The 22,716-nt window shown below is 39.3% G+C and overlaps 1 protein-coding gene across 1 annotated transcript in view; it reads left to right on the top strand.

The window, feature by feature from the left end:
* LOC129024774 (zinc finger protein 630-like) overlaps positions 1 to 22,515 on the top strand; it is a 31,472-nt gene extending 8,957 nt beyond the window's left edge. The window contains exons 3-4 of the mRNA XM_054471971.2: positions 112 to 207; positions 22,138 to 22,515. Of these exons, the coding sequence (XP_054327946.1) occupies positions 112 to 207; positions 22,138 to 22,472 (431 nt within the window). The 3' untranslated portion in view covers positions 22,473 to 22,515. The remainder of the gene's footprint in view (positions 1 to 111; positions 208 to 22,137) is intronic.
* Positions 22,516 to 22,716: the final 201 nt, after the last annotated feature.

Raw genomic sequence — 22,716 nt, 5'->3', positions numbered from 1 at the left:
TATTCATTTTTGTGATTATTACTCTGTTCCCAGTGAAATGTGTTTACTTTTCTGAAAATCCCCTGAAACCCAATCAGCTGGACCCAATCGTGTATCATGTCCTCTTAACAGGGTACCAAGTCCCCAAGTCAGAGGCCACCTTCAAGTTGGAGCAAAGAGAGGGGCCATGGACGCTGGAGGGGGAAGCCCCACATAAGAGCTATTCAGGTGAGTGAGCGTGATCCAGGCAGATGGGGACATGGAAGTCAGTCTCACTTTCCCTAGGAGAACCTGATGTCTTGGAAACACTTTGAAGATAACCCATCTTGAAAGTTCTAAACTTTTGGGGTTAACTGAATATAGAGAGTATTAGTTCCTCAGATACCTAAATGTCATCTCCGAGTATGACTCTTGCCAATATCCATTGTCTTCTTTGCTTGGCCTTTTAGCAGGAGAGTGATCTGCCTCCTCTTCCCCATCCTTGCACTCTGGATCACGTATCAAGCTGCCCCTCAAGGACCTCCCTTTCTTGGTTGTTTTCCCCTTCTCTTACATTTTCTTCCCTGCCCTCTCCAGTGATCTTAGATTCAGTCCTTATGTATTCAGGTTTTTATGGATCTGCCTCCTTTCAAAATCACTGCATCCCACTCTTGCTTCTGCTTAATCTCCTTTCATTTCATTTCCTCTCCAGCTTCTCAGAACTGCCATCTACAACTATCCTCATGCCATTTCTGGTCTGTCAACACTTCCATCAGAATCTATACTCTTCCTCACCAACCCACGCCTCAGCCTCAACTGCTCACTTTGTGGTGTTCATACTTTCATTCCATTTCTCTTATAATTAGCTACTTGGAATGTTTAATTATATTTGTTATCCATGTGGGATTCATTTCTGTGGATTGCTTGTTCTTATTGTTATATCTATTTCTAACCACAGATCTTTCTGTCTTTTACTTGTTGATTTGTACTGTTTGTTTTCTTATCTTTACAGACTTTTCTTCCTCCACTCCCTGTAGCTGAGGTGCCCTTCACTAGGGCCCTGTATACTGTCCTCTGTTCTTCCCTTTGTAGAATATCTTCCTTAAAGGAGTCTTTCATCTATTCTGAACTCATGTTTTGTTTTCCTATTCTATTGACTTATATACAGTCATCCCTCATTATCTATGGGGGATTGGTTCTAGAACCCCCTTTGGATGCCAAAATCCACAGATGCTCAAGTCCCTGAAATAAAATGGCATAGTATTTGCATATAACCTATGCACAGCCTCTCTTATACTTTAATTCATCTCTAGATTACTTATAATACCTAATATAATGTAAATGACATGTAAATAGTTGTTATACTGTATTGTTTAGGAAATAATGACAAGAAAAGAGTCTGTACATGTTCAGTACTGATGCAACCATTCTCTTTTTAAAAAATGTTTTTGATCTGCCATTGGTTGAATTCATGGATGCAGAACCCACGGATTACGGAGGACCCACTGTACCTTTAGTCTTTGCATTATAACTGTGCTGTAGTACCATATTTACCTGTGTAAAATAAGATTTATCACAGCTATTTAATTTCTTCACTTTAATATATTAGTAAGTGGAATTTTCATTGCCTGAATCAGAAAATGTTCTTACCTCCTAAATTCTTTTGGATTCTAATATATTTCCTGGCTCTTCACTCTGGAACTCCTACCTTTTTTTCTATTCTTGGAAATATTTAGATGTCCTTTCTTTTCAAATCCCACTTATTTCACCTAAAACTAAGTCCATTTTTTTAATCATGTTTGGATTATACTGTTCTTTTTATATTATTCCTTTTTTTAACTTTTATTTTAGGTTCAGAGGTACATGTGCAGTTTTGTTGTATAGGTACATGTGCAGGTTTGTTGTGCAGGTTTGTTGCATGTCATGGGGGTTTGGTGTACAGATTATTTCATCATCTGGGTAAGAAGCATAGTACTCTATAGGTTTTTCTGCTCCTCTCCCTCTTCCCACTCTCAACCCTCAAGTATGTCTCAGTGTGTATTGTTCCTCTTTTGTCTATGAGTTCTCATCATTTAGCTCTCACTTATAAGTGAGAATATGTGATATTTGGTTTTCTGTTCCTGTATTAGTTTGCTTAGGATAATGGCCTCGAGCTCCATCCATGCTACTGCAAAGGACATGATCTTGTTCTTTTTTATGGCTGCATAGTATTTCCTGGTATATATTACCACATTTTCTTTAGCCAGTCTATCAATGATGGGCATTTAGGTCAATTCCATGTCTTTACTATTGTGAATAGTGCTGTGATGAATGTACGTGTGCATGTGTCTTTATGGTAGAAAGATTTATATTCCTTTGGGTATATACCCAGTAATGAGATTGCTGAGTCAAATGGTAATTCTGTTTTAGGTTATTTGAGGAATTGCCACACTGCTTTCCACAATGGCTGAACTAACTTACACCCCCACTAGCAGTGTATAAGCAATTTGCTTTTCTCCACAACCTCACCAGCATCTGTTATTTTTTCTTTTTAATAATAGCCATTCTGACTGGTGTGAGATGGTATCTTATTGTGGTTTTGATTTGCATTTCTCTAGTGATTAGTGATGTTGAGCATTTTTTCATATACTTGTTGGCTGCATGTGTGTCTTCAGTGTTTATGTCCTTTGCACACTTTTTAATGGTGTTGTTCACTTTTTGGTTGTAGAATTGTTTAAGTTCCTTATAGATGCTGAATATTAGACCTCTGCAAATATTTTCTCCCATTCTGTTCGTTGTCTGTTTACTCTCTTGATAGTTTCTTTTTGCTGTGCGGAAGCTCTTTAGTTTAATTAGATCCCATTTGTCAATTTTTGCTTTTGTTGCAATTGCTTTTGGCATTTCCATCATGAAATCTTTGCCCATTCCTATGACCTGAATGGTATTGCCTAGGTTTTCTTCCAGGGTTTTTATAGTTTTGGGTTTTACATTTAAGTCTTCAATCCATCTTGAGTTAATTTTTGTATATGGTGTAAGGAAGGTGTCCAGTTTCAATCTTCTGCATATGGCTAGCTAGTTATCCCAGCAACATTTATTGAATGTGGAATCCTTTCCCCATTGCTTGTTTTTGTCAACTTTGTCAAAGATCAGATGGTTGTAGCTGTGTGGCCTTGTTTCTGGGCCCTCTATTCTGTTCATTGATCTATGTGTCTGTTTTTGTACCAGTACCATGCTGGTTTGCTTACTGTAGCCCTGGAGTATAGTTTGAAGTCAGGTAATGTGATGCCTCCAGCTTTGTTCTTTTTACTTAGGATTGTCTTGATTATTTGGGCTCTTTTCTGATTCCATATAAATTTTAAAATAGTTTTTTTCTAATTTTGTGAAGAATTTCAGTGGTAGTTTAATGGGAATAGCATTGAATCTATAAACTACTTTGGACAGTATGACCCTTTTCACAATCTTGATTTTTCTATCCATGAGCATGGAATGTTTTTACATTTGTTTGTCTCTTCTCTTATTTCCTTGAGCAGTGGTTTGTAGTTCTCCTTGAAGAGGTCCTTCACTTCCCTTGTTAGCTGTATTCCTAGGTATTTTATTCTCTTTGTAGCAATTATGAATGGGAGTTCATTCCTGATTTGACTCTTTGCTTGTCTATTGTTGGTGTATAGGAATGCTTGTGATTTTTGCACATTGATTTTGTTTCCTGAGACTGCTGAAGTTGCTTATCAGCTTAAGAAGCTTTTAGGCTGAGATGATGGGGTTTTCTAAATACACAATCATGTCATCTGCAAACAGAGACAGTTTGACTTCCTCTCTTCCTATTTGAATACCCTTTATTTCTTTCTCTTGCCTGATTGCCCTGGCCAGAACTTCCAATACTGTGTTGAATAAGAGTGGTGACAGAGGGCATCCTTGTCTTGCGCCAGTTTTCAAGGGGAATGCTTCCAGCTTTTGCCCATTCAGTATGATATTAGCTATGGGTTTGTCATAAGTGGGTCTTATTATTTTGAAGTATGTTCCGTCAGTATGTAGTTTATTGAGACTTTTTAACAGGAAGGGATGTTGAATTTTATTGAAGGCCTTTTCTGTATCTATTGAGATAATCATGGGCTTTTTGGCCTTAGTTCTCTTTATGTGATGAATTATGTTTATTGATTTGCATATATGGAACCAGCCTTGCATCCTGGGGGTGAAGCCAACTTGATTGTGGTAGATAAGCTTTTTGATGTGCTGCTGAATTCAGTTTGCCAGTATTTTATTGAGGATTTTTGCATCAGCGTTCATCAGGGATATTGACCTGATGTGTTTTTGTTGTCGTTGTTGTATCTTCTTCCAATCCATGAATATGTGATATCTTTCTATTTATTTGTGTTTTCTTCTACTTCATTCTACAGCACATTAAAAGAATTAATCACTATGATCAAGTGAAATTTAATCCCTGGATGTAAGGATGGTTCAATATATGCAAATCAACAATTATGATTCACCACATTAACAAAATGAAGAATAAAAATCATATCATCATCTCTATAGATGCAGAAAAAGCATTTGACAAAATTCAACTGTTTCATGATCAAAACTCTCAACAGAATAGGTATAGAGGGAACTTACCTCAATACAATAAAGGTTGTATATGACAAACCCATAGCTAATATCATTCTCAATGGTGAAAAATTGAAAGCTTTCCCTCTAACTAAGATCAGAGGTAAGACAAGGATGTCCTTCTCGTCACTTCTTTTCAACATAGTTCTGTAAGTCCTGAACTAAGTCCTTTCTATTAGGATGCCTTTTCCTTCTTTCTGTTGATTAATTGGCTATTAGCTAAGAGAAATAAATAAAAGTCATCCTAATAGAAAAGGAAAAAGTGAAATTGTCTATTTGCTAATGACACAATTTTATATTATAGAAAATCCTGAAAATTCCACCAAAAAACTGTTAGAACTGATAAATGAGCTCAGTAAAATTGCTGTATTATTCTGTTCTTAATGGGATTAGCTAATTCCCTTGGTTTTTTTTTACAAGTTTATTTTAAGTACTGCTGGCAGATTTTATTATCTAAACCATGACATCTATTTTATGCTCACTGTATGAAATAAAATGGAAGTTACTCCCTATTATGTAGCAAATGATCATTAAACTCTTCTCAGTGACAACAGGCCACAAATTTCTAGTTGAACATTGTATATATTCTGTAACTCATGTTCTATTCCATTTTTCTCATTTTCCTTAATGTTTCCTACATATGAAATTCCTCTCTGCATCTTGGCTGTTGATTATTTAAGGCTGTTTCTCTCCAGATATGGGTTTCACTAGTTCTATTAAATTTAATGTTTAATTACTCTAGCATTGAATATCTTTCCCTTTCTTCACCTTCCATCCCTCAGAATTTCAAAACTAATAACTTTTCCCCTTTATTTTAGTTTTTAATTTAAATTTTTGGGAGGGATAATATATTTACAAGGTTTGAAATTCAAAAATATGAAAGAGTACACAGTGAAAATTCTCACTCCCATCTCTTTTTTCCCATATCCCTCCCCAGGGACTACCAATATTAATGGCTTCCTTCCAGAAATATTTATATGCAAATTATATATTTTCAAATTGTATAACAGATGATGATTTCCCTCCTAGAACTTTTCTAAAATCCTTAAGAATAAAAATGATAGCAATATTTTATTCTTAATTTTTTAGTAGAAAAAGGGATAAACCAGTTCAAGTACTAAAATTTTTGGTTTTGTGGAGATAGGTAAACCAGGGTGTTTTGTTTCAGTGGGATTGTTTTCAGTGTGTTGAAAAGTGTTCAAAGAAACAGATTGTTAGTGGGAAGGGAAAACATGGCTTGAAAACAAAAAGAATTCAGCCTTTGTTCATTAATCATTCCAGCAATGTGGACAACAATTATTTAAAAACCATAAAAGTGGGTAACATAGATAGTGTCTGCTCTTAAAATTTAGAGAAAATCATGTCTCCCTAGAAATGTAGTTAGATCATGAGATTAATTTTCAGAGCATAGGACTCTTAACTGATCTATGAATCACATATGCATTTTGAATCACATATACATTTTGAGTCACAAAGCAGAAAAAACAAGCTTAATGAGAGAAGAATATGTGAATAATGATTGGATTTAGGAATACACTGGATTTTTGAGTAAATATTACTTACTAATGGAATGCAAACTCACATATACTATCTATTTTTTCAAACCAATGACTGTATGTGTGGCCTATGAAGTTGGTGGGCTCAAGAGTGTTAAAGATAACATTTTCAGCACAGGCATGAACTTTTTACATTGAAGAGTAGTAGCTGTAACTAAATATTTTTGGCTCCAGTAAAAGATTTGTGTTTGTGTGCGTGTGTTTGTGTGTGTGTGTATATGTGTGTGTGTGTGTGCATGTATGTGTGTTTGTGTGTGTATGCTAAATGAAGTACGAAGTTCAAAAAAGTTCCTCATCTGTGCCTATGAATTGACATGCTTAAGAATAAATGAAAAGAGATTTATGGATATAAGAGTATAGTATAAGAGTGAAAGTATAGTGGAGTTTGGGGGACAAGGTTCTGGATGCCAGTATTTTAGCCTGGCTACAAGAGGAAAACAAACGGGATTTTATGATCAGATCATGCTCAGTATCTTCAAACTTGGTAGAATAGAATAATGGTGTAATTCAGGGGTCTCCAACCTCCAGATCACAGACTTGTACCAGTGGAAGATAGTCCGTGGCCTGCGAGGAACCAGGCGGCACAACAGGAGGTGAGCAGTGGGGCCAGAAAGCGAAGCTTCATTTGTATTTACAGCTGCTCCCTGTCACTCACATTACCACCTGAGCTCCCCCTCCTGTCAGATCAGTGGGGGTATTAGATTCTCATAGGAGTGCAAACTCTATTGTGAACTGAGAATGCGAGGGATCTAGGTTGTGCACTCCTTATGAGAATCTAATGTCTGATGATCTGTCACTGTCTCCCATCACCCCCAGATGGAACCATCTAGTTTCAGGAAAACAAGCTCAGGGCTCCCACTGCATTATGGTGAATTGTCTAATTATTTCATTGTATATGACAGTGTAATAATAATAGAATAGAAATAAAGTGCACAATGAATGTAATGCACTCGAATCATCCTGAAACCATCCCCCCTCCCTGGTCCATGGAAAAATTGTCTTCCACAAAACTAGTCCCTCGTGCCCAAAAGGTTGGGGACTGCTGGTGCAATTTATGCATTTTATAAATATTGAAAACCTGCTATATTTCATCTTCTGTAAAAATAATTGAAATATTAGTGATTTCCTCTTCTTGGTAAGTTGATTTATTTATTACTTAGGGTAAAACTGAGCTGCTATAAGAACTAACTGGGTACTAGATAGCCTATGTAAATGGAGACAGGCTGGCTTGGTTTAAATCCAGTCTACTTGACACAGGACCTGTGTCATCTTGGGCAAATTATTTACCCATTCTGAGCTTCAGCTGTTTCTTCTGAAAGCATGTATAATAATATCTACCTCAGAGGGTTGCTATGAAAGTTAAATGAGTTTAAATATATGTATTATGTATTAATACTTTTATATCACTTAGAAAAGTACCTGGCATGTTCTAAGTGCTAAGTGTACAGCATATAATGAGAATCATCATTATCATCATCATCATGTGATTTCTCTGTGTTCAGTCTGGATAAGTTGCATACGGCTCCTCTATACTAAGCTAACTGTTTTATGTTTCAATTTTACCTTCTTTTTCTCCTTTTAGGAGGGAAGTGTGGGATTGAAATTCTATAATAGTAAATTTCTGTTAAAAGCTTTATTTCACAATAAGAGAGTAGGTGAATTCAAGAGGGACAATTCATTGTTTCCATTTTTAGTGAAAACTGTGGCAAGATGATGAACAGATAGAGAGTGGGAAAACCAAAATAGATCTTTGAGTCATTTGCTTTCATCAACAGTAACATATTGAATAATGAAAAAGATTATGAATATAAGTACATTGGAAAAACAATTCACATGAGCCCATATCTAATTAGTTCACAGAAGCCATCCCTTAAATATGATTCATTTGGAAAGGATCTGAAACATAATTAAAACTTACAAGTCCCAATAGAAGCAATGCAAGAAAAACCTTGAGATTATTAATTATAGTCAAATTTTACTTACAGCTTCTTATACTATGTTAATTCTCATACAGGTGAGAAATTTTGTGAACCTAATCAATGTAGAAAAGTCCTCAGTGACAAATTTGGATGAAGAATGGACACATTCTTCATCTAAAATTTCTCACTGGGAGGATAGCCTATGTAGGCACTGAATGTGGAAAAGTCTTCCCTCAGAAGTCACACATCTTCACACATCAGACTTTTCATTCTGGGGAAAAGCCCAACGAATGCAGAGAAAATGAGAATGCTTTCACCCAGTAGTCAATATTCACTTTGCAACAGAGAATTCACACCGAAGAGAAACCCTATATATGCACTGAATGTGGGCAGGCCTTCATCCAAAAGACACACTTGATTGCACATCAGAGAATATATAGTGGAGAGAAGCCTTTTGATTGCTGTTACTGTGGGAAAGCCTTTCATTCCAAATCCCAAGTGCATGAGCATAGGAAAACCCACACAGGAGAAAAACCCTCTACAGGCACAAAATGTGTGAAGGTCTTCACCAAAAGATCCAATCTCCTTGCACACCAGAAGACTCATACTGTAGAGAGCTTATGTCTGTACTGAATGTGGAAAGGCCTTTACTTACAAATTGGTCTTGATTACACATCAAAGATGAGAAACTTTATGAATGTGGCAACTGTGGGAAAACCTTTACCCAGAAGTCTCACCTCAACATACATCTGAATTTTCACACTGGAGAGAAACCCAGTGTATGTACTGAACATGAAAAAGCCTTCAACCATAAGTCAAACTTAATCACACATTAAGAAGTTCATGTTAGGGAAAAACTCAATGAATGCAGTGATTGTGGGAATCCTTTCAATTCACAGCTCCATGAGAATCAACAAAGTCATGCAGGAGAGAGACCCTATGCATGCACTAAATGTGGGAAGGCCTTCAAAAAATCACATCTCCTTGCACATCAGAAAACTCATATTGGAGCAAAATCCCATGATCTGGTTTGGATCTGTGTCCCCACCCAAATATCATGTTGAATTGTAATCCCCACTGTTAGAGGAGGGGCCTGGTAGGAGGTGATTGGATCATTGGGGGCAGAGTTCTCATGAATAGTTTAGCACCATCCCTGCTGGGTACTGTCTAGTGAGTGAGTTCTCATGAGATCTGGTTGTTTAAAAGTGTGTAGCTCCTCCCCACTTGTTGTTTCTTCCTCCTGCTCTGGCCATGTAAGACATGTCTGCTTCCCCTTCACCTTCCATCATGATTGAAAGTTTCCTAAGGCCTCTTTAGAAGCTGAGTTGATGCCAGAATTATGCTTCCTCTACAGCCTGCAGAACTGTGAGCCAATTAAACCTCTTTTCTTTATAAATTACCCAGTCTCATGTATTTCTTTATAGCAGCATGAGAATGGACTAATACATCCCATATATGTATGTCCTGAGTGTGAGAAGGCCTTCACATGCAAGTCAGTTTTGATTACATATCAAAGAAAATTTACACTGGAGAGAAGCCTTATGAGTGCAGTGACTGTGGGAAAGCCTTCACACACACACACACACACCACTAGCTTCAGCAGCAGCAGTGAATTCACACAGGAGAAAAGCCCTACGTATATACCGAGTGTGACAAGGCCTTCACCAACAAGTCAAGTTTGAATAAGTACCAGATTACTCATTCTCCAGCTAAACCTTATAAATGCAGTGACTGTGGGAAAGGCTGCACCCAGAGATCAGCTTTCAATATGCATCCAAGTATTCCTACCTAAAAGAAAATCTATATGTTTCTTGAATATGAGAAAGCCTTCTCAGAGAAGTTGGATCTAAGTGTATGCTGTAGAATGCCTGCAGCAGAAAAACCATGTGAATATATTCATGAGCCAAGTTAAGAGGAGAAGCCCTAAGAATGCATCAGAGCAGCATCTTTCCATATTTGCACATCCTCATTATGTGGAGTATACACTGTTGGTGCCTCACCCTGATCCCCTTGACTGGCCAGGGCATCCATTTTCTAACTGATGCAAGTGCTGTAGCAAACAGCTTATACCTGTAACTTTTTCCAGAGCATTGCCTTTGGTTTTCCATAGTGCCAACGTGCTTGCAGATGGTTATACTGCCCTCCTAGGGAGTAGCCAGTGAGTGATTTATAAAAGGATACAAGAGCCCAAGTTCCTCCCTCAAGGCAGAACAACTTTGCAGTGAAATTTACAATCCAGAGGCTCCTCCCCCTCTCCACACTCCTCTGCCCCGCATGGGGCCAAAGCTTGACTCTACATGAAACCACATCCTTGTGATGACTCCTCTTTTCCTATCCTTCTCTTATTCCCTTACAGGTTCACCATGAAGAACACATAAATCATATGCTTCCAGATGCCTTTCTTAGCCTCTGTGTATAGAAGGGAACCTGACCTGAGATGGTATCATAGAATTCATAGAACCCAACTGAGGAGAAATTGCTCAAGTTTAATCCTTTAGGAAAAGACTTCCCACAAAAACCGCTATAACATAAATTGATTCCAAACTCCTTATAAAAAAGGAATATGGAAAATTATGTAAATGCTTTTCCTGTTTTCTGTGAAATTTTAAGTATTTTATAGTGTCAACAAACTAAGTTGTAGGACAACTAACTAGTATATCTGATATGGACATACCCTGAATTCAAGAGAATATGTCTCATGATACACTGCACAACAGAAGGTATAGTATGTGTTTTAAATATTTTTGTAATATGGTATAATTGTACCTGTCAAATATGTTCCCTAGTGTGTATTTCTAGCAAGAGATTCCACAATAAAACCATGATTTTGATTCCTTTATATATATAGGATTCTGTTTTTATGTAAATGTGTAAATATAATCCTATCATACTAGCTTTTATTTCACAATACTTTTTCTCTTCTTTCTGTAGACATTCATGTGAAAGCCTAAACACAATGCTATTATTCTTTCTTATTACTAGTACATAATAATTGGATATATTTATGGAGTACATGTGATACTTTGATACATGCATACAACACATAATGATCAAATCAGGGTAATTGGTATATCCATCACCTCAAACATTTATCTTCTCTTTGTGTTTGGAATCTTGCAAGTCTTTTCTTCTTGATATTTTGAAATATAAAGTAAATGATTAACTGTAGTCACTTTATTGTGCTATTGAACACTAGAACTTACTCCTATCTAACTCTTTGTTTGTATCCATTAACCAACCTCTATTTATCCCCCTTATCCTTCCCAGCCTCTGATATCTATAATTCTACTCTTTACCTCTAGAACATCAACTTTTTTACCTAACACATGAGTGAGAACATGGGATATTTGTCTTTCTGTGCCTGGCTTATTTCATTTTTTTTTTTTTTTTTTTTTGAGATGGAGTGTCACTCTGTCACTCAGGCTGGAGTGCAGTGGCACAATCTTGGCTCACTGCAACCTCTGCCTTCCAGGTTCAAGCAATTCTCCTGCCTCAGCCTCCCAAGTAGCTGGGACTACAGATGCACGCCACCACGCCCAGCTAATTTTTGTATTTTTAGTAGAGACAGCATTTCACCATATTGGTCAGGCTGATCTTGAACTGCTGGCCTCAGGCAATCCACCCACCTCGGCCTCCCAATGTGCTGGGATTACAGGCGTGAGCCACCACGCCTGGCCCGACTTATTTCATTTAACATGAAGACCTCCACTTCCATTCATGTTGCTACAAATGACACGATTTCATTCTTTTATGACTGAATAGCATTCCACAATAGTATCATTCTTATTAGATTTTAATATGTAGTACTTTTAATCTTCCTTTTATTTGCTCAACTTCCTCATCCTTTTATTCTTTTTTTTTTAACTGCACTCTCATGTTTATTAAATAGCATTCACAATAACCAAAACCATTATTTCTTCTAAGTATTTCTTTTTATTTATTTATTTATTTATTTATTTATTATTATTATACTTTAGGTTTTATGGTACATGTGCACAATGTGCAGGTTAGTTACATATGTATACATGTGCCATGCTGGTGCGCTGCACCCACCAACTCGTCATCTAGCATTAGGTATATCTCCCATTGCTATCCCTCCCCCCTGCCCCCACCCCACAACAGTCCCCGAAGTGTGATGTTCCCCTTCCTGTGTCCATGTGTTCTCATTGTTCAATTCCCACCTATGAGTGAGAATATGCGGTGTTTGGTTTTTTGTTCTTGCAATAGTTTACTGAGAATGATGATTTCCAATTTCATCCATGTCCCTACAAAGGACAGGAACTCATCATTTTTTATGGCTGCATAGTATTCCATAGTGTATATGTGCCACATTTTCTTAATCCAGTCTATCATTGTTGGACATTTGGGTTGGTGCCAAGTCTTTGCTATTGTGAATAATGCCGCAATAAACATACGTGTGTATGTGTCTTTATAGCAGCATAATTTATAGTCCTTTGGGTATATACCCTGTAATGGGATGGCTGGGTCAAATGGAATTTCTAGTTCTAGATCCCTGAGGAATCGCCACACTGACTTCCACAATGGTTGAACTAGTTTACAGTCCCACCAACAGTGTAAAAGTGTTCCTATTCCTCCACATCCTCTCCAGCACCTGTTGTTTCCTGACTTTTTAATGATCGCCATTCTAACTGGTGTGAGATGGTATCTCATTGTGGTTTTGATTTGCATTTCTCTGATGGCCAGTGATGGTGAGCATTTTTTCATGTGTTTTTTGGCTACATAAATGTCTTCTTTTGAGAAGTGTCTGCTCATGTCCTTCGCCCACTTTTTGATGGGGTTGTTTGTTTTTTTCTTGTAAATTTGTTTGAGTTCATTGTACATTCTGGATATTAGCCCTTTGTCAGATGAGTAGGTTGTGACAATTTTCTCCCATTTTGTAGGTTGCCTGTTCACTCTGATGGTAGTTTCTTTTGCTGTGCAGAAGCTCTTTAGTTTAATTAGATCCCATTTGTCAATTTTGGCTTTCGTTGCCATTGCTTTTGGTGTTTTAGACATGAAGTCCTTGCCCATGCCTATGTCCTGAATGGTAATGCCTAGGTTTTCTTCTAGGGTTTTTATGGTTTTAGGTCTAACATTTAAGTCTTTAATCCATCTTGAATTGATTTTTGTATAAGGCCATTTATTCCAGATTTTCTAGTTTATTTGCATAGAGGTGTTGTAGTAGTCTCTGGTGGTAGTTTGTATTTCTGTGGGATCGGTAGTGATATCCCCTTTATCATTTTTTATTGCATCTATTTGATTCTTCTCTCTTTTTTTCTTTATTAATCTTGCTAGCGGTCTATCAATTTTGTTGATCCTTTCAAAAAACCAGCTCCTGGATTCATTAATTTTTTGAAGGGTTTTTTGTGTCTCTATTTCCTTCAGTTCTGCTCTGATTTTAGTTATTTCTTGCCTTCTGCTAGCTTTTGAATGTGTTTGCTCTTGCTTTTCTAGTTCTTTTAATTGTGATGTTAGGGTGTCAATTTTGGATCTTTCCTGTTTTCTCTTGTGGGCATTTAGTGCTATAAATTTCCCTCTACACACTGCTTTGAATGCATCCCAGAGATTCTGGTATGTTGTGTCTTGGTTCTCGTTGGTTTCAAAGAACATCTTTATTTCTGCCTTCATTTCGTTATGTACCCAGTAGTCATTCAGGAGCAGGTTGTTCAGTTTCCATGTAGTTGAGCGGTTTTGAGTGAGATTCTTAATCCTGAGTTCTAGCTTGATTGCACTGTGATCTGAGAGATAGTTTGTTATAATTTCTGTTCTTTTACATTTACTGAGGAGAGCTTTACTTCCAAGTATGTGGTCAATTTTGGAATAGGTGTGGTGTGGTGCTGAAAAAAATGTATATTCTGTTGATTTGGAGTGGAGAGTTCTGTAGATGTCTATTAGGTCCGCTTGGTGCAGAGCTGAGTTCAATTCCTGGGTATCCTTGTTGACTTTCTGTCTCGTTGATCTGTCTAATGTTGACAGTGGGGTGTTAAAGTCTCCCATTATCAATGTGTGGGAGTCTAAGTCTCTTTGTAGGTTACTCAGGACTTGCTTTATGAATCTGGGTGCTCCTGTATTGGGTGCATGTATATTTAGGATAGTTAGCTCTTCTTGTTGAATTGATCCCTTTACCATTATGTAATGGCCTTCTTTGTCTCTTTTGATCTTTTTGGTTTAAAGTCCGTTTTATCAGAGACTAGGATTGCAACCCCTGCCTTTTTTTGTTTTCCATTTGCTTGGTAGATCTTCCTCCATCCTTTTATTTTGAACCTATGTGTGTCTCTGCATGTGAGATGGGTTTCCTGAATACAGCACACTGATGGGTCTTGACTCTTTATCCAATTCGCCAGTCTGTGTCTTTTAATTGGAGCATTTAGTCCATTTACATTTAAAGTTAATATTGTTATGTGTGAATTTGATCCTGTCATTATGATGTTAACTGGTTATTTTGCTCGTTAGTTGATGCAGTCTCTTCCTAGTCTCGATGGTCTTTACATTTTGGCATGATTTTGCAGTGGCTGGTACCGGTTGTGCCTTTCCATGTTTAGTGCTTCCTTCAGGAGCTCTTTTAGGGCAGGCCTGGTGGTGACAAAAATCTGTCAGCATTTGCTTGTCTGTAAAGTATTTTATTTCTCCTTCACTTATGAAGCTTAGTTTGGCTGGATATGAAATTCTAGGTTGAAAATTCTTTTCTTTAAGAATGTTGAATATTGGCCCCCACTCTCTTCTGGCTTGTAGGGTTTCTGCTGAGAGATCCGCTGTTAGTCTGATGGGCTTCCCTTTGAGGGTAACCCGACCTTTCTCTCTGGCTGCCCTTAACATTTTTTCCTTCATTTCAACTTTGGTGAATCTGACAGTTATGTGTCTTGGAGTTGCTCTTCTCGAGGAGTATCTTTGTGGCGTTCTCTGTATTTCCTGAATCTGAATGTTGGCCTGCCTTGCTAGATTGGGGAAGTTCTTCTGGATAATATCCTGCAGAGTGTTTTCCAACTTGGTTCCATTCTCTCCGTCACTTTCAGGTACACCAATCAGACGTAGATTTGGTCTTTTCACATAGTCCCACATTTCTTGGAGGCTTTGCTCATTTCTTTTTATTCTTCTTTCTCTAAACTTCCCTTCTCGCTTCATTTCATTCATTTCATCTTCCATTGCTGATACCCTTTCTTCCATTTGATCGCATCGGCTCCTGAGGTTTCTGCATTCTTCACATAGTTCTCGAGCCTTGGTTTTCAGCTCCATCAGCTCCTTTAAGCACTTCTCTGTATTGGTTATTCTAGTTACACATTCTTCTAAATTTTTTTCAAAGTTTTCAACTTCTTTGCCTTTGGTTTGAATATCCTCCCATAGCTCGGAGTAATTTGATCATCTGAAGCCTTCTTCTCTCAGCTCGTCAAAGTCATTCTCCGTCCAGCTTTGCTCCATTGCTGGTGAGGAACTGCGTTCCTTTGGAGGAGGAGAGGTACTCTGCTTTTTAGAGTTTCCAGTTTTTCTGCTCTGTTTTTTCCCCATCTTTGTGGTTTTATCTACTTTCGGTCTTTGATGATGGTGATGTACTGATGGGTTTTTGGTGTGGATGTCCTTTCCGTTTGTTAGTTTTCCTTCTAACAGACAGGACCCTCAGCTGCAGGTCTGTTGGAGTACCCGGCCGGCCGTGTGAGGTGTCAGTCTGCCCCTGCTGGGGGGTGCCTCCCAGTTAGGCTGCTCAGGGGTCAGGGGTCAGGGACCCACTTGAGGAGGCAGTCTGCCCGTTCTCAGATCTCCAGCTGCGTGCTGGGAGAACCACTGCTCTCCTCAAAGCTGTCAGACAGGGACATTTAAGTCTGCAGAGGTTACTGCTGTCTTTTTGTTTGTCTGTGCCCTGCCCCCAGAGGTGGAGCCTACAGAGGCAGGCAGGCCTCCTTGAGCTGTGGTGGGCTCCACCCAGTTCGAGCTTCCCAGCTGCTTTGTTTACCTAAGCGAGCCTGGGCAATGGCGGGCGCCCCTCCCCCAGCCTCGCTGCCGCCTTGCTGTTTGATCTCAGACTGCTGTGCTAGCAATCAGCGAGACTCCGTGGGCGTAGGACCCTCTGAGCCAGGTGCGGGTATAATCTCCTGGTGCACCGTTTCCTAAGCCCGTCGGAAAAGCACAGTATTCGGGTGGGAGTGGCCCGATTTTCCAGGTGCCATCTGTCAGCCCTGGAAAGGGAACTCCCTGACCCCTTGCACTTCCCGAGTGAGGCAATGCCTCGTTCCTGCTTTCGGCTGGGGCATGGTGCGCTCACCCACTGACCTGCGCCCACTGTCTGGCACTCCCTAGTGAGATGAACACGGTACCTCAGATGGAAATGCAGAAATCACCTGTCTTCTGCGTCGCTCACGCTGGGCGCTGTAGACAGGAGCTGTTTCTATTCGGCCATCTTGGTTCCTCCCTCCCTCATCCTTTTATTCTACCTTCACTAATACCTGCAATCCTCCCTACAGATCACCAGTGCAAACCGTCATGTATGAATAATTTCACTCTTATTTTCATGTTTGTAATACACACACATGCACACACACACACTTCTCCTATATTACACACATACATTCTTTTTGGATGTTTCACAAAAGTGAGATTATATTATGCTCAATTCTCTGCAACTTGATTTTTTCACTCAATAATACATTTTAAATAGTGACAGAAAACTCCAACATGATAGAATTTTTCCATTCCCTGCAATTATTTATCGGTTGGGTAAGTGCCAAATTTATTCTCCAGCATCTAGAGAACTGACTGAGGTTTGTCTAATCTAAGTTGGGCCCCACTGTTGGCACTGCAGCTGGGGAAACTATGCTCTACATGTCTCCCATTCTGGAACTGAGACTGGAAGGCAGCAATTACCTGTGTATCCTCTTATAGTGGTGCAAAGGGGCAAGAAGGCAAGCCAGTACAGGCAAAGCCTTGTAAGGCCTAGCCTCAGAAATGACATATTACTTCTACCCATATGCCATTAAGCAAAGCAAATCACATGAGCAAGCACAAAGTCAAGGGGGAAAGGGTATGGACACAGGGAGGAGGGAAAAATTGGGACCAATCATTCAATCTCCCAAAACTCAATGAATGGTCACTCACCCCTTTCCCTGACTTTTTTCTAATAAATATCCTGGAAAGTTAGCATAGCATAATAGTTAAATGCATCAACTCAGAAACCAAATTGCCTAAGATTTATAAGGGAAAATAAACATAAAGGAATAGCTATAAGCCACTCCCCAAAAAACGTAATGATGGTGATTAACCCCACCAGGTATTAAAACATACTATAAAGCCTCTATAATTAAAACTATGTGGTTATGTCACATGAGTACACAAACCAGTGAAATAGAGTAAAAGGTCCAGAAATAGATCCAAATACAGAATAAATTTTTGTATATTATTGAAATGGCATCTCAAATCATGAGAGGCAAAGATGAACTTTTACATAAATGGTGTTGTTTCCTAGGATTGCAGTAACAAATTACCACAAACTGGGTGGCTTAAAACAACAGAAATTTATTCTCTCACAGCTCTGGAGGCTAGAAGCCAAAAATCAGGTTGTCATCAGAGCTGTTTCCTTTTAGAGGCTCTGGGGGAGAATCTATTCTATGCCTCTGTCCTATTCTATGCCTCTCTCCTATTCTATGCCTCTCCTAGCTTCTGGTAGCTCCGGCGATCTTTGCCATTCCTTGATTTGTACACGCAGCACTCCAATCTCTGCCTCTGTCTTTACATCACCCTCTCTGTTTCTTTTTCCTCTTCTGTCTGTTATAAGAACACTTATTATTGGATTTAGGGCCCACTGGCTTAATCCAGGATGATGTCATCTCAAGATCCTTAAGTTCATTACATTTGCAAAGATCCTTTTCCCAGGTTCTGGGGACACATCTTTTAGGGAGACAACAACCCACTAGACATGGCCATTTAGAAACAGATTAAATTGGATATACACCTTACACCATACACGAGAACAAACTCCATATGGATCAGAGATTTAAATGTAAAAATGAAATAATATACAAGTATTAGAAAAAAACTTGGGTGTATTCCTTTCTAGCCCAGATCAGCTGTGCCTTAAAGTTCAGATATCTCAGAGAAATAAATTAGTTAATAGATGTAAAGCATTTAGAACAATGCATGCAATCAGTCAATGCTCGATGAATAGTGGACATGTCCCTAAGATTCTCAGAGGTTGTTTGCTTCTCCGTCACCTTGACTTCTCCTTCCATCTCCCTGTGGTAGCACTCAGGGCTGGAACTTTACCATCTTGACTTCTCCCCTCTCTCCCCCAGTGGTAACACCCACATGTGGACTGTATTACCCTGAACTCACTCATAACCACGAGGATTATTTACCTAGAGGGATATATATCACCCTGACATCTCCCCCATCTTCTCCAGTGGTATTTCCCAGTAGTTTACTGTACCTCTCTGACTTCCCCATTCTCTCCAGTGATATCCTTCAGAAGAGGATGGCTCTATCCCAAATTTTTACCTCTGTCCCACAGTTGTATCTCTTAGGAGATCACTTATCTGCCTTGCCCCATGCCATAAACTGAGGGGGCACTTAAGCTTCTGTAAATACCACAGATCCCTATAGCTCAGATCTAAACACTCCTACTCCAGGAATCCTGCCTAGTGAAGGCCAACACCTCTAATCCCTGAACCCTTTGTTAAAACAAGCAAGGCAGCTTCCTTCTCTGTATGTAATGGATACTTTTCCAAGAAGGCAGCCCCCATGGGGGAGCTCACCGTAAACTCTACCATGTTCCCTGCCTACAAACACCACTTATGGAGACCAAACACAGACTATCTGTACCATACTGACTGTTGGCCAACTGTGGTGTCAATGTTCCTAAGTATGTGCAAAACCACAGCTTCAGAAGGTGTGGTGCTAGGGGTGAGCTCCCAAAGTAACAGCGGCTTTCAGTGTAGGAGTTAGTGCTACTGCATGGAAGATATCCAAGGTTTCAAAGGTTTAGCACCTAAGGAGTATTGAGATGACTTAAGGCATGGGGTGATAAAAGGGATTTGTGGGGCAGTAATAAATTTCAAAAAAATTTTATAGGACTTCCAGTTTCAGCTTGGAGTCATATAAAGCTGAAACGACATTACTGCCATTCTTACAACAAGAAAAAAACTGGACAAGTTGGAAATTAAACCCATTAGAAACCATCAGAAGACTGAAGTCATGGAACAAGCAACTATTGTATTATAAAATCTTGAGAGAGACAGGCACCTTCAGGGGAAAACACAACACAAACATTTGCTTACCTGGAGCAGATGCCAGCTGAATGCCGTATAAACTAGTAGGAAATTTAACTAGAACTTTCAATGAATTGCTAAGGGCCAAGTGTGGGCTAGTGTAAGGTTGTGAAGTTCCTGGGGGAGGTGCTACAAACGTGGTGGGGTTTCTACCCTTTTGCAGGCTTTTCCTCCAGAAGCCCCATAAGAAAGAATCCAGTGAAATACAATAAATAAAAAGAGCGTAACAGAAATAAAGAATGCCTTCAATGAGTTCATCAGTAGACTTGACACAGTCAAGGAAAGAAATCAGTGAACTCGAAGATAGGTCAATAGAAATTATCCAAATTGAAACACAAAGAGAAAAGTGTATGAAGAAAACAGAACAGAGAGTCCAAGAGCTGTAAGTCAACATCAAATGATGCAATATATGTGTAATTTTAATTCCAGAGGAAAAGAAAGACAGAATGGAGCTGAAGAAAATTTGGAAGAACATAATGGCCATAATATTTTCAAAAATAGTAGCAGACACCAAACCACAGACCCAAGAAGCTCAGAGAACACCAAGCAGGACAAACAAACAAACCAACCCACACCTAGATATATAGTATTTGAACTGCTGAAAACCAGACAATGAGAAAACTTTGAAGGCAATGAGAAGAAAAAAACACCTTACTATGGGAAAACAAAGATAAGAATTAGAGCAGGCTTCTTGTGAGGACCACACAGCTAAAAACCAATAAGGTGACACCTTTAAATTGTTTAAAGAAAAATGTTAATTTAGAATTTTCCAGTGGAAATATCCAATGGAAGGAGAAATAAAGATTTTTTTTCAGGAAAACATAAACTGACAAAATTCATTGCCAGCAGGATTAACCTATGATAAATATCAGAGGAATTTTTTTTAAGTTTTATTTTGGGTTCAGGGGTACATGTGAAGGTTTGTTACATAGGTAAACTCATTTAACAGGGGTTTGTTGTTCAGATTATTTCATCACCCAGGTATTAAGCCCAGTACCCAGCAGTTATCTTTTCTGCTCCTCTCCCCTCTCTCACCCTACACCCTCAAGTAGACCCCAGTGTGTATTGTTTTCTTCTTTGTGTTCATACGTTCTCAACATTTAGCTCCCACTTATAAATGAGAACATGCGGTATTTGGTTTTCTGTTCCTGTGTTAGTTTGCTAAGGATAGTGGTCTGCAGCTCCATCCACATTCCTGCAAAAGACATGATCTCATTCTTGTTTATGGCTTCATGGTTTTCCATGGTGTATATGTACCACCTTTTATTTATCCAGTCTACCATTGATGGGAATTTAGGTTGATTCCATGTCTATGCTATTGTGAATAGTGCTGCAGTGAACATTCATGTGCGTGTATCTTTATGGTAGAATTATTTATATTCCTTTGGGTATATACCCAGTAATGGGATTGCTGGGTTGAATGGGAGTTCCTCTTTTTGCTCTTTGAGGAATCACCATACTGTTTTCCACAATGGTTGAACTAATTTACACTCCCACCAACAATGTATAAGCAAGCATTCCCTTTTCTCTGCAACCTCACCAGCATCTGTTATTTTTGACTTTTCAATAATAGTCATTCTGACTGATGTGAGATGGTATCTCGTTGTGGTTTTGATTTGCATTTCTCTAATGATCAGAGATACTGAGCTTTTTCCATATGCTTGTTGGCTGCATGTATGTCTTCTTTTGGAAAGTGTCTGTTCATGTCTTTTGCCCACTTTTAATGGGGTTGTTTGTTTTTCTCCTGTAAATTCCTTTAAATTCCTTATAGAAACTGAAGAGTAGACCTTTGTCAGATGCATAGCTTGCAAATATTTTCTCCCGTTCTGTAGATTGTCTGTTTACTCTGTTGATAGTTTATTTTGCTGCGCAGATAGTTTATTTTGCTGCGCAGAAGCTCTTTAGTTAAATTTGTTCCCATTTGTCAATTTCTGCTTTTGTTGCAATTGTTTCTGGTGTCTTTATCATGAAATCTTTGCCCATGCCTATGTCCTGAATGGTATTGCCTAGGTTTTCTTCTGGGGTTTTTATAGTTTAGGGTTTACATTTAAGTCTTTAATCCATCTTGAGTTAATTTTTGTATATGATGTAAGGAAGGGGTCCAGTTTCAATCTTCCGCATATGGCTAGCCAGTTATTTCTTGTATTCTGCTAGTTTGGGGATCGATTTGTTATTGCTTCTCTAATTCTTTCCGTTGTAATGTAGATTGTTAATTTAAGATCTTTCTAACTTTTTGATGTAAACATTTAGTGCTATGAATTTCCCTCTTAACACTGCCTTAGCTGTGTCCCAGAGATTCTGGTATGTTGTATCTTTGTTCTAATTAGTTTCAAAGAACTTCCTGATTTCTGCCTTAATTTCATTATTTACCCAAAAGTCATTCAGGAGCATGTTGTTTAACTTCCATGTAGTTGCATGGTTTTGAGTGATTTTCTTAGTTTTGACTTCTATTTTTATTTCACTGTGGTCTGAGAGTATGTTTGGTATTATTTTGGTTCTTTTGCATTTGTTGAGAATTGTTTTATGTCCAATTATGTGGTCAATTATAGAGTATGTGCCACGTGGTGATGAGAAGAATGTATATGCTATTGTTCTGGGGTGGAGAGTTCTGTAGAGGTCTAACAGATCCATTTGGTCCAATGTTGAGGGTCTCTTCTCCTTCATTAGTCCAAGGTTAGCAAGGGCAGTTCCACTGCAGAGGCAGTGGCAGAGAAGCTTTCAGTTGAGCCTGGAGGCTCTGTCCAGGGAGTTGGCCAGCTGCTACTGGCTCGATAGCTCTGGCAGGAAGTGGCTGGAAGCCCAGGCATAGAGGATCTGCCTGGGAGGAGATACGGGAACGCGCACCCATATAACAATCTGGCCACTTTTTCATAGGACTGCCGCAGTTTTCCAAGGGCCTGCTCCAGTGCCTTGTCACCTCGGATTTTCCGGTATCTGGAAGTATCATCAGTGAAGGCTGCAAAACAGCAAAGATGGTGGCCTGCCCCTCCGTCTGGGAGGTCTGTCTCAGGGAGGTACCAACCTGCTGCCAGCCCAAATGCACCTGTAGGAGGTGGCTGGAGACCCTGATTGGGAGGTCCCACTCAGTGAGGAGGAACAGGATTTGGGACCCACTTAAAAAAACAGGCTGGCCACGTTTTTGTAGAGCAGCTGTGCTGTGCTGGGGGTCCACTTCAGCACCTGGTTGCCTCAGACACCCCAAAACCTGAAGGCTGGAACAGCTAAGTCACCCAAACAGCAAAGATGGCGGCTCATCCCTCCCTCTGGGAGCTCCATCCCAGGGAGTTTTCAAATTTCTGTCCACTGGAGAACACTAGGCGGGTGGGGGCGGGGGTGAGGGGGAGGGGGGCAGGGTGACTGGTGGCCCCAGTTGGGAGAGCCTGCCCAATGAGGAAAAATGGGATTGGGGACCCGCTTGAAAAAGCAGTCTGGCCACATTTTCATAGAGCGGCT

The sequence above is a fragment of the Pongo pygmaeus genome, chromosome X, assembly GCF_028885625.2.
Source record: "Pongo pygmaeus isolate AG05252 chromosome X, NHGRI_mPonPyg2-v2.0_pri, whole genome shotgun sequence".
NCBI classification, from domain to species: Eukaryota; Metazoa; Chordata; class Mammalia; order Primates; family Hominidae; genus Pongo; species Pongo pygmaeus.
This window is presented reverse-complemented; position numbering and strand designations above follow the sequence as displayed.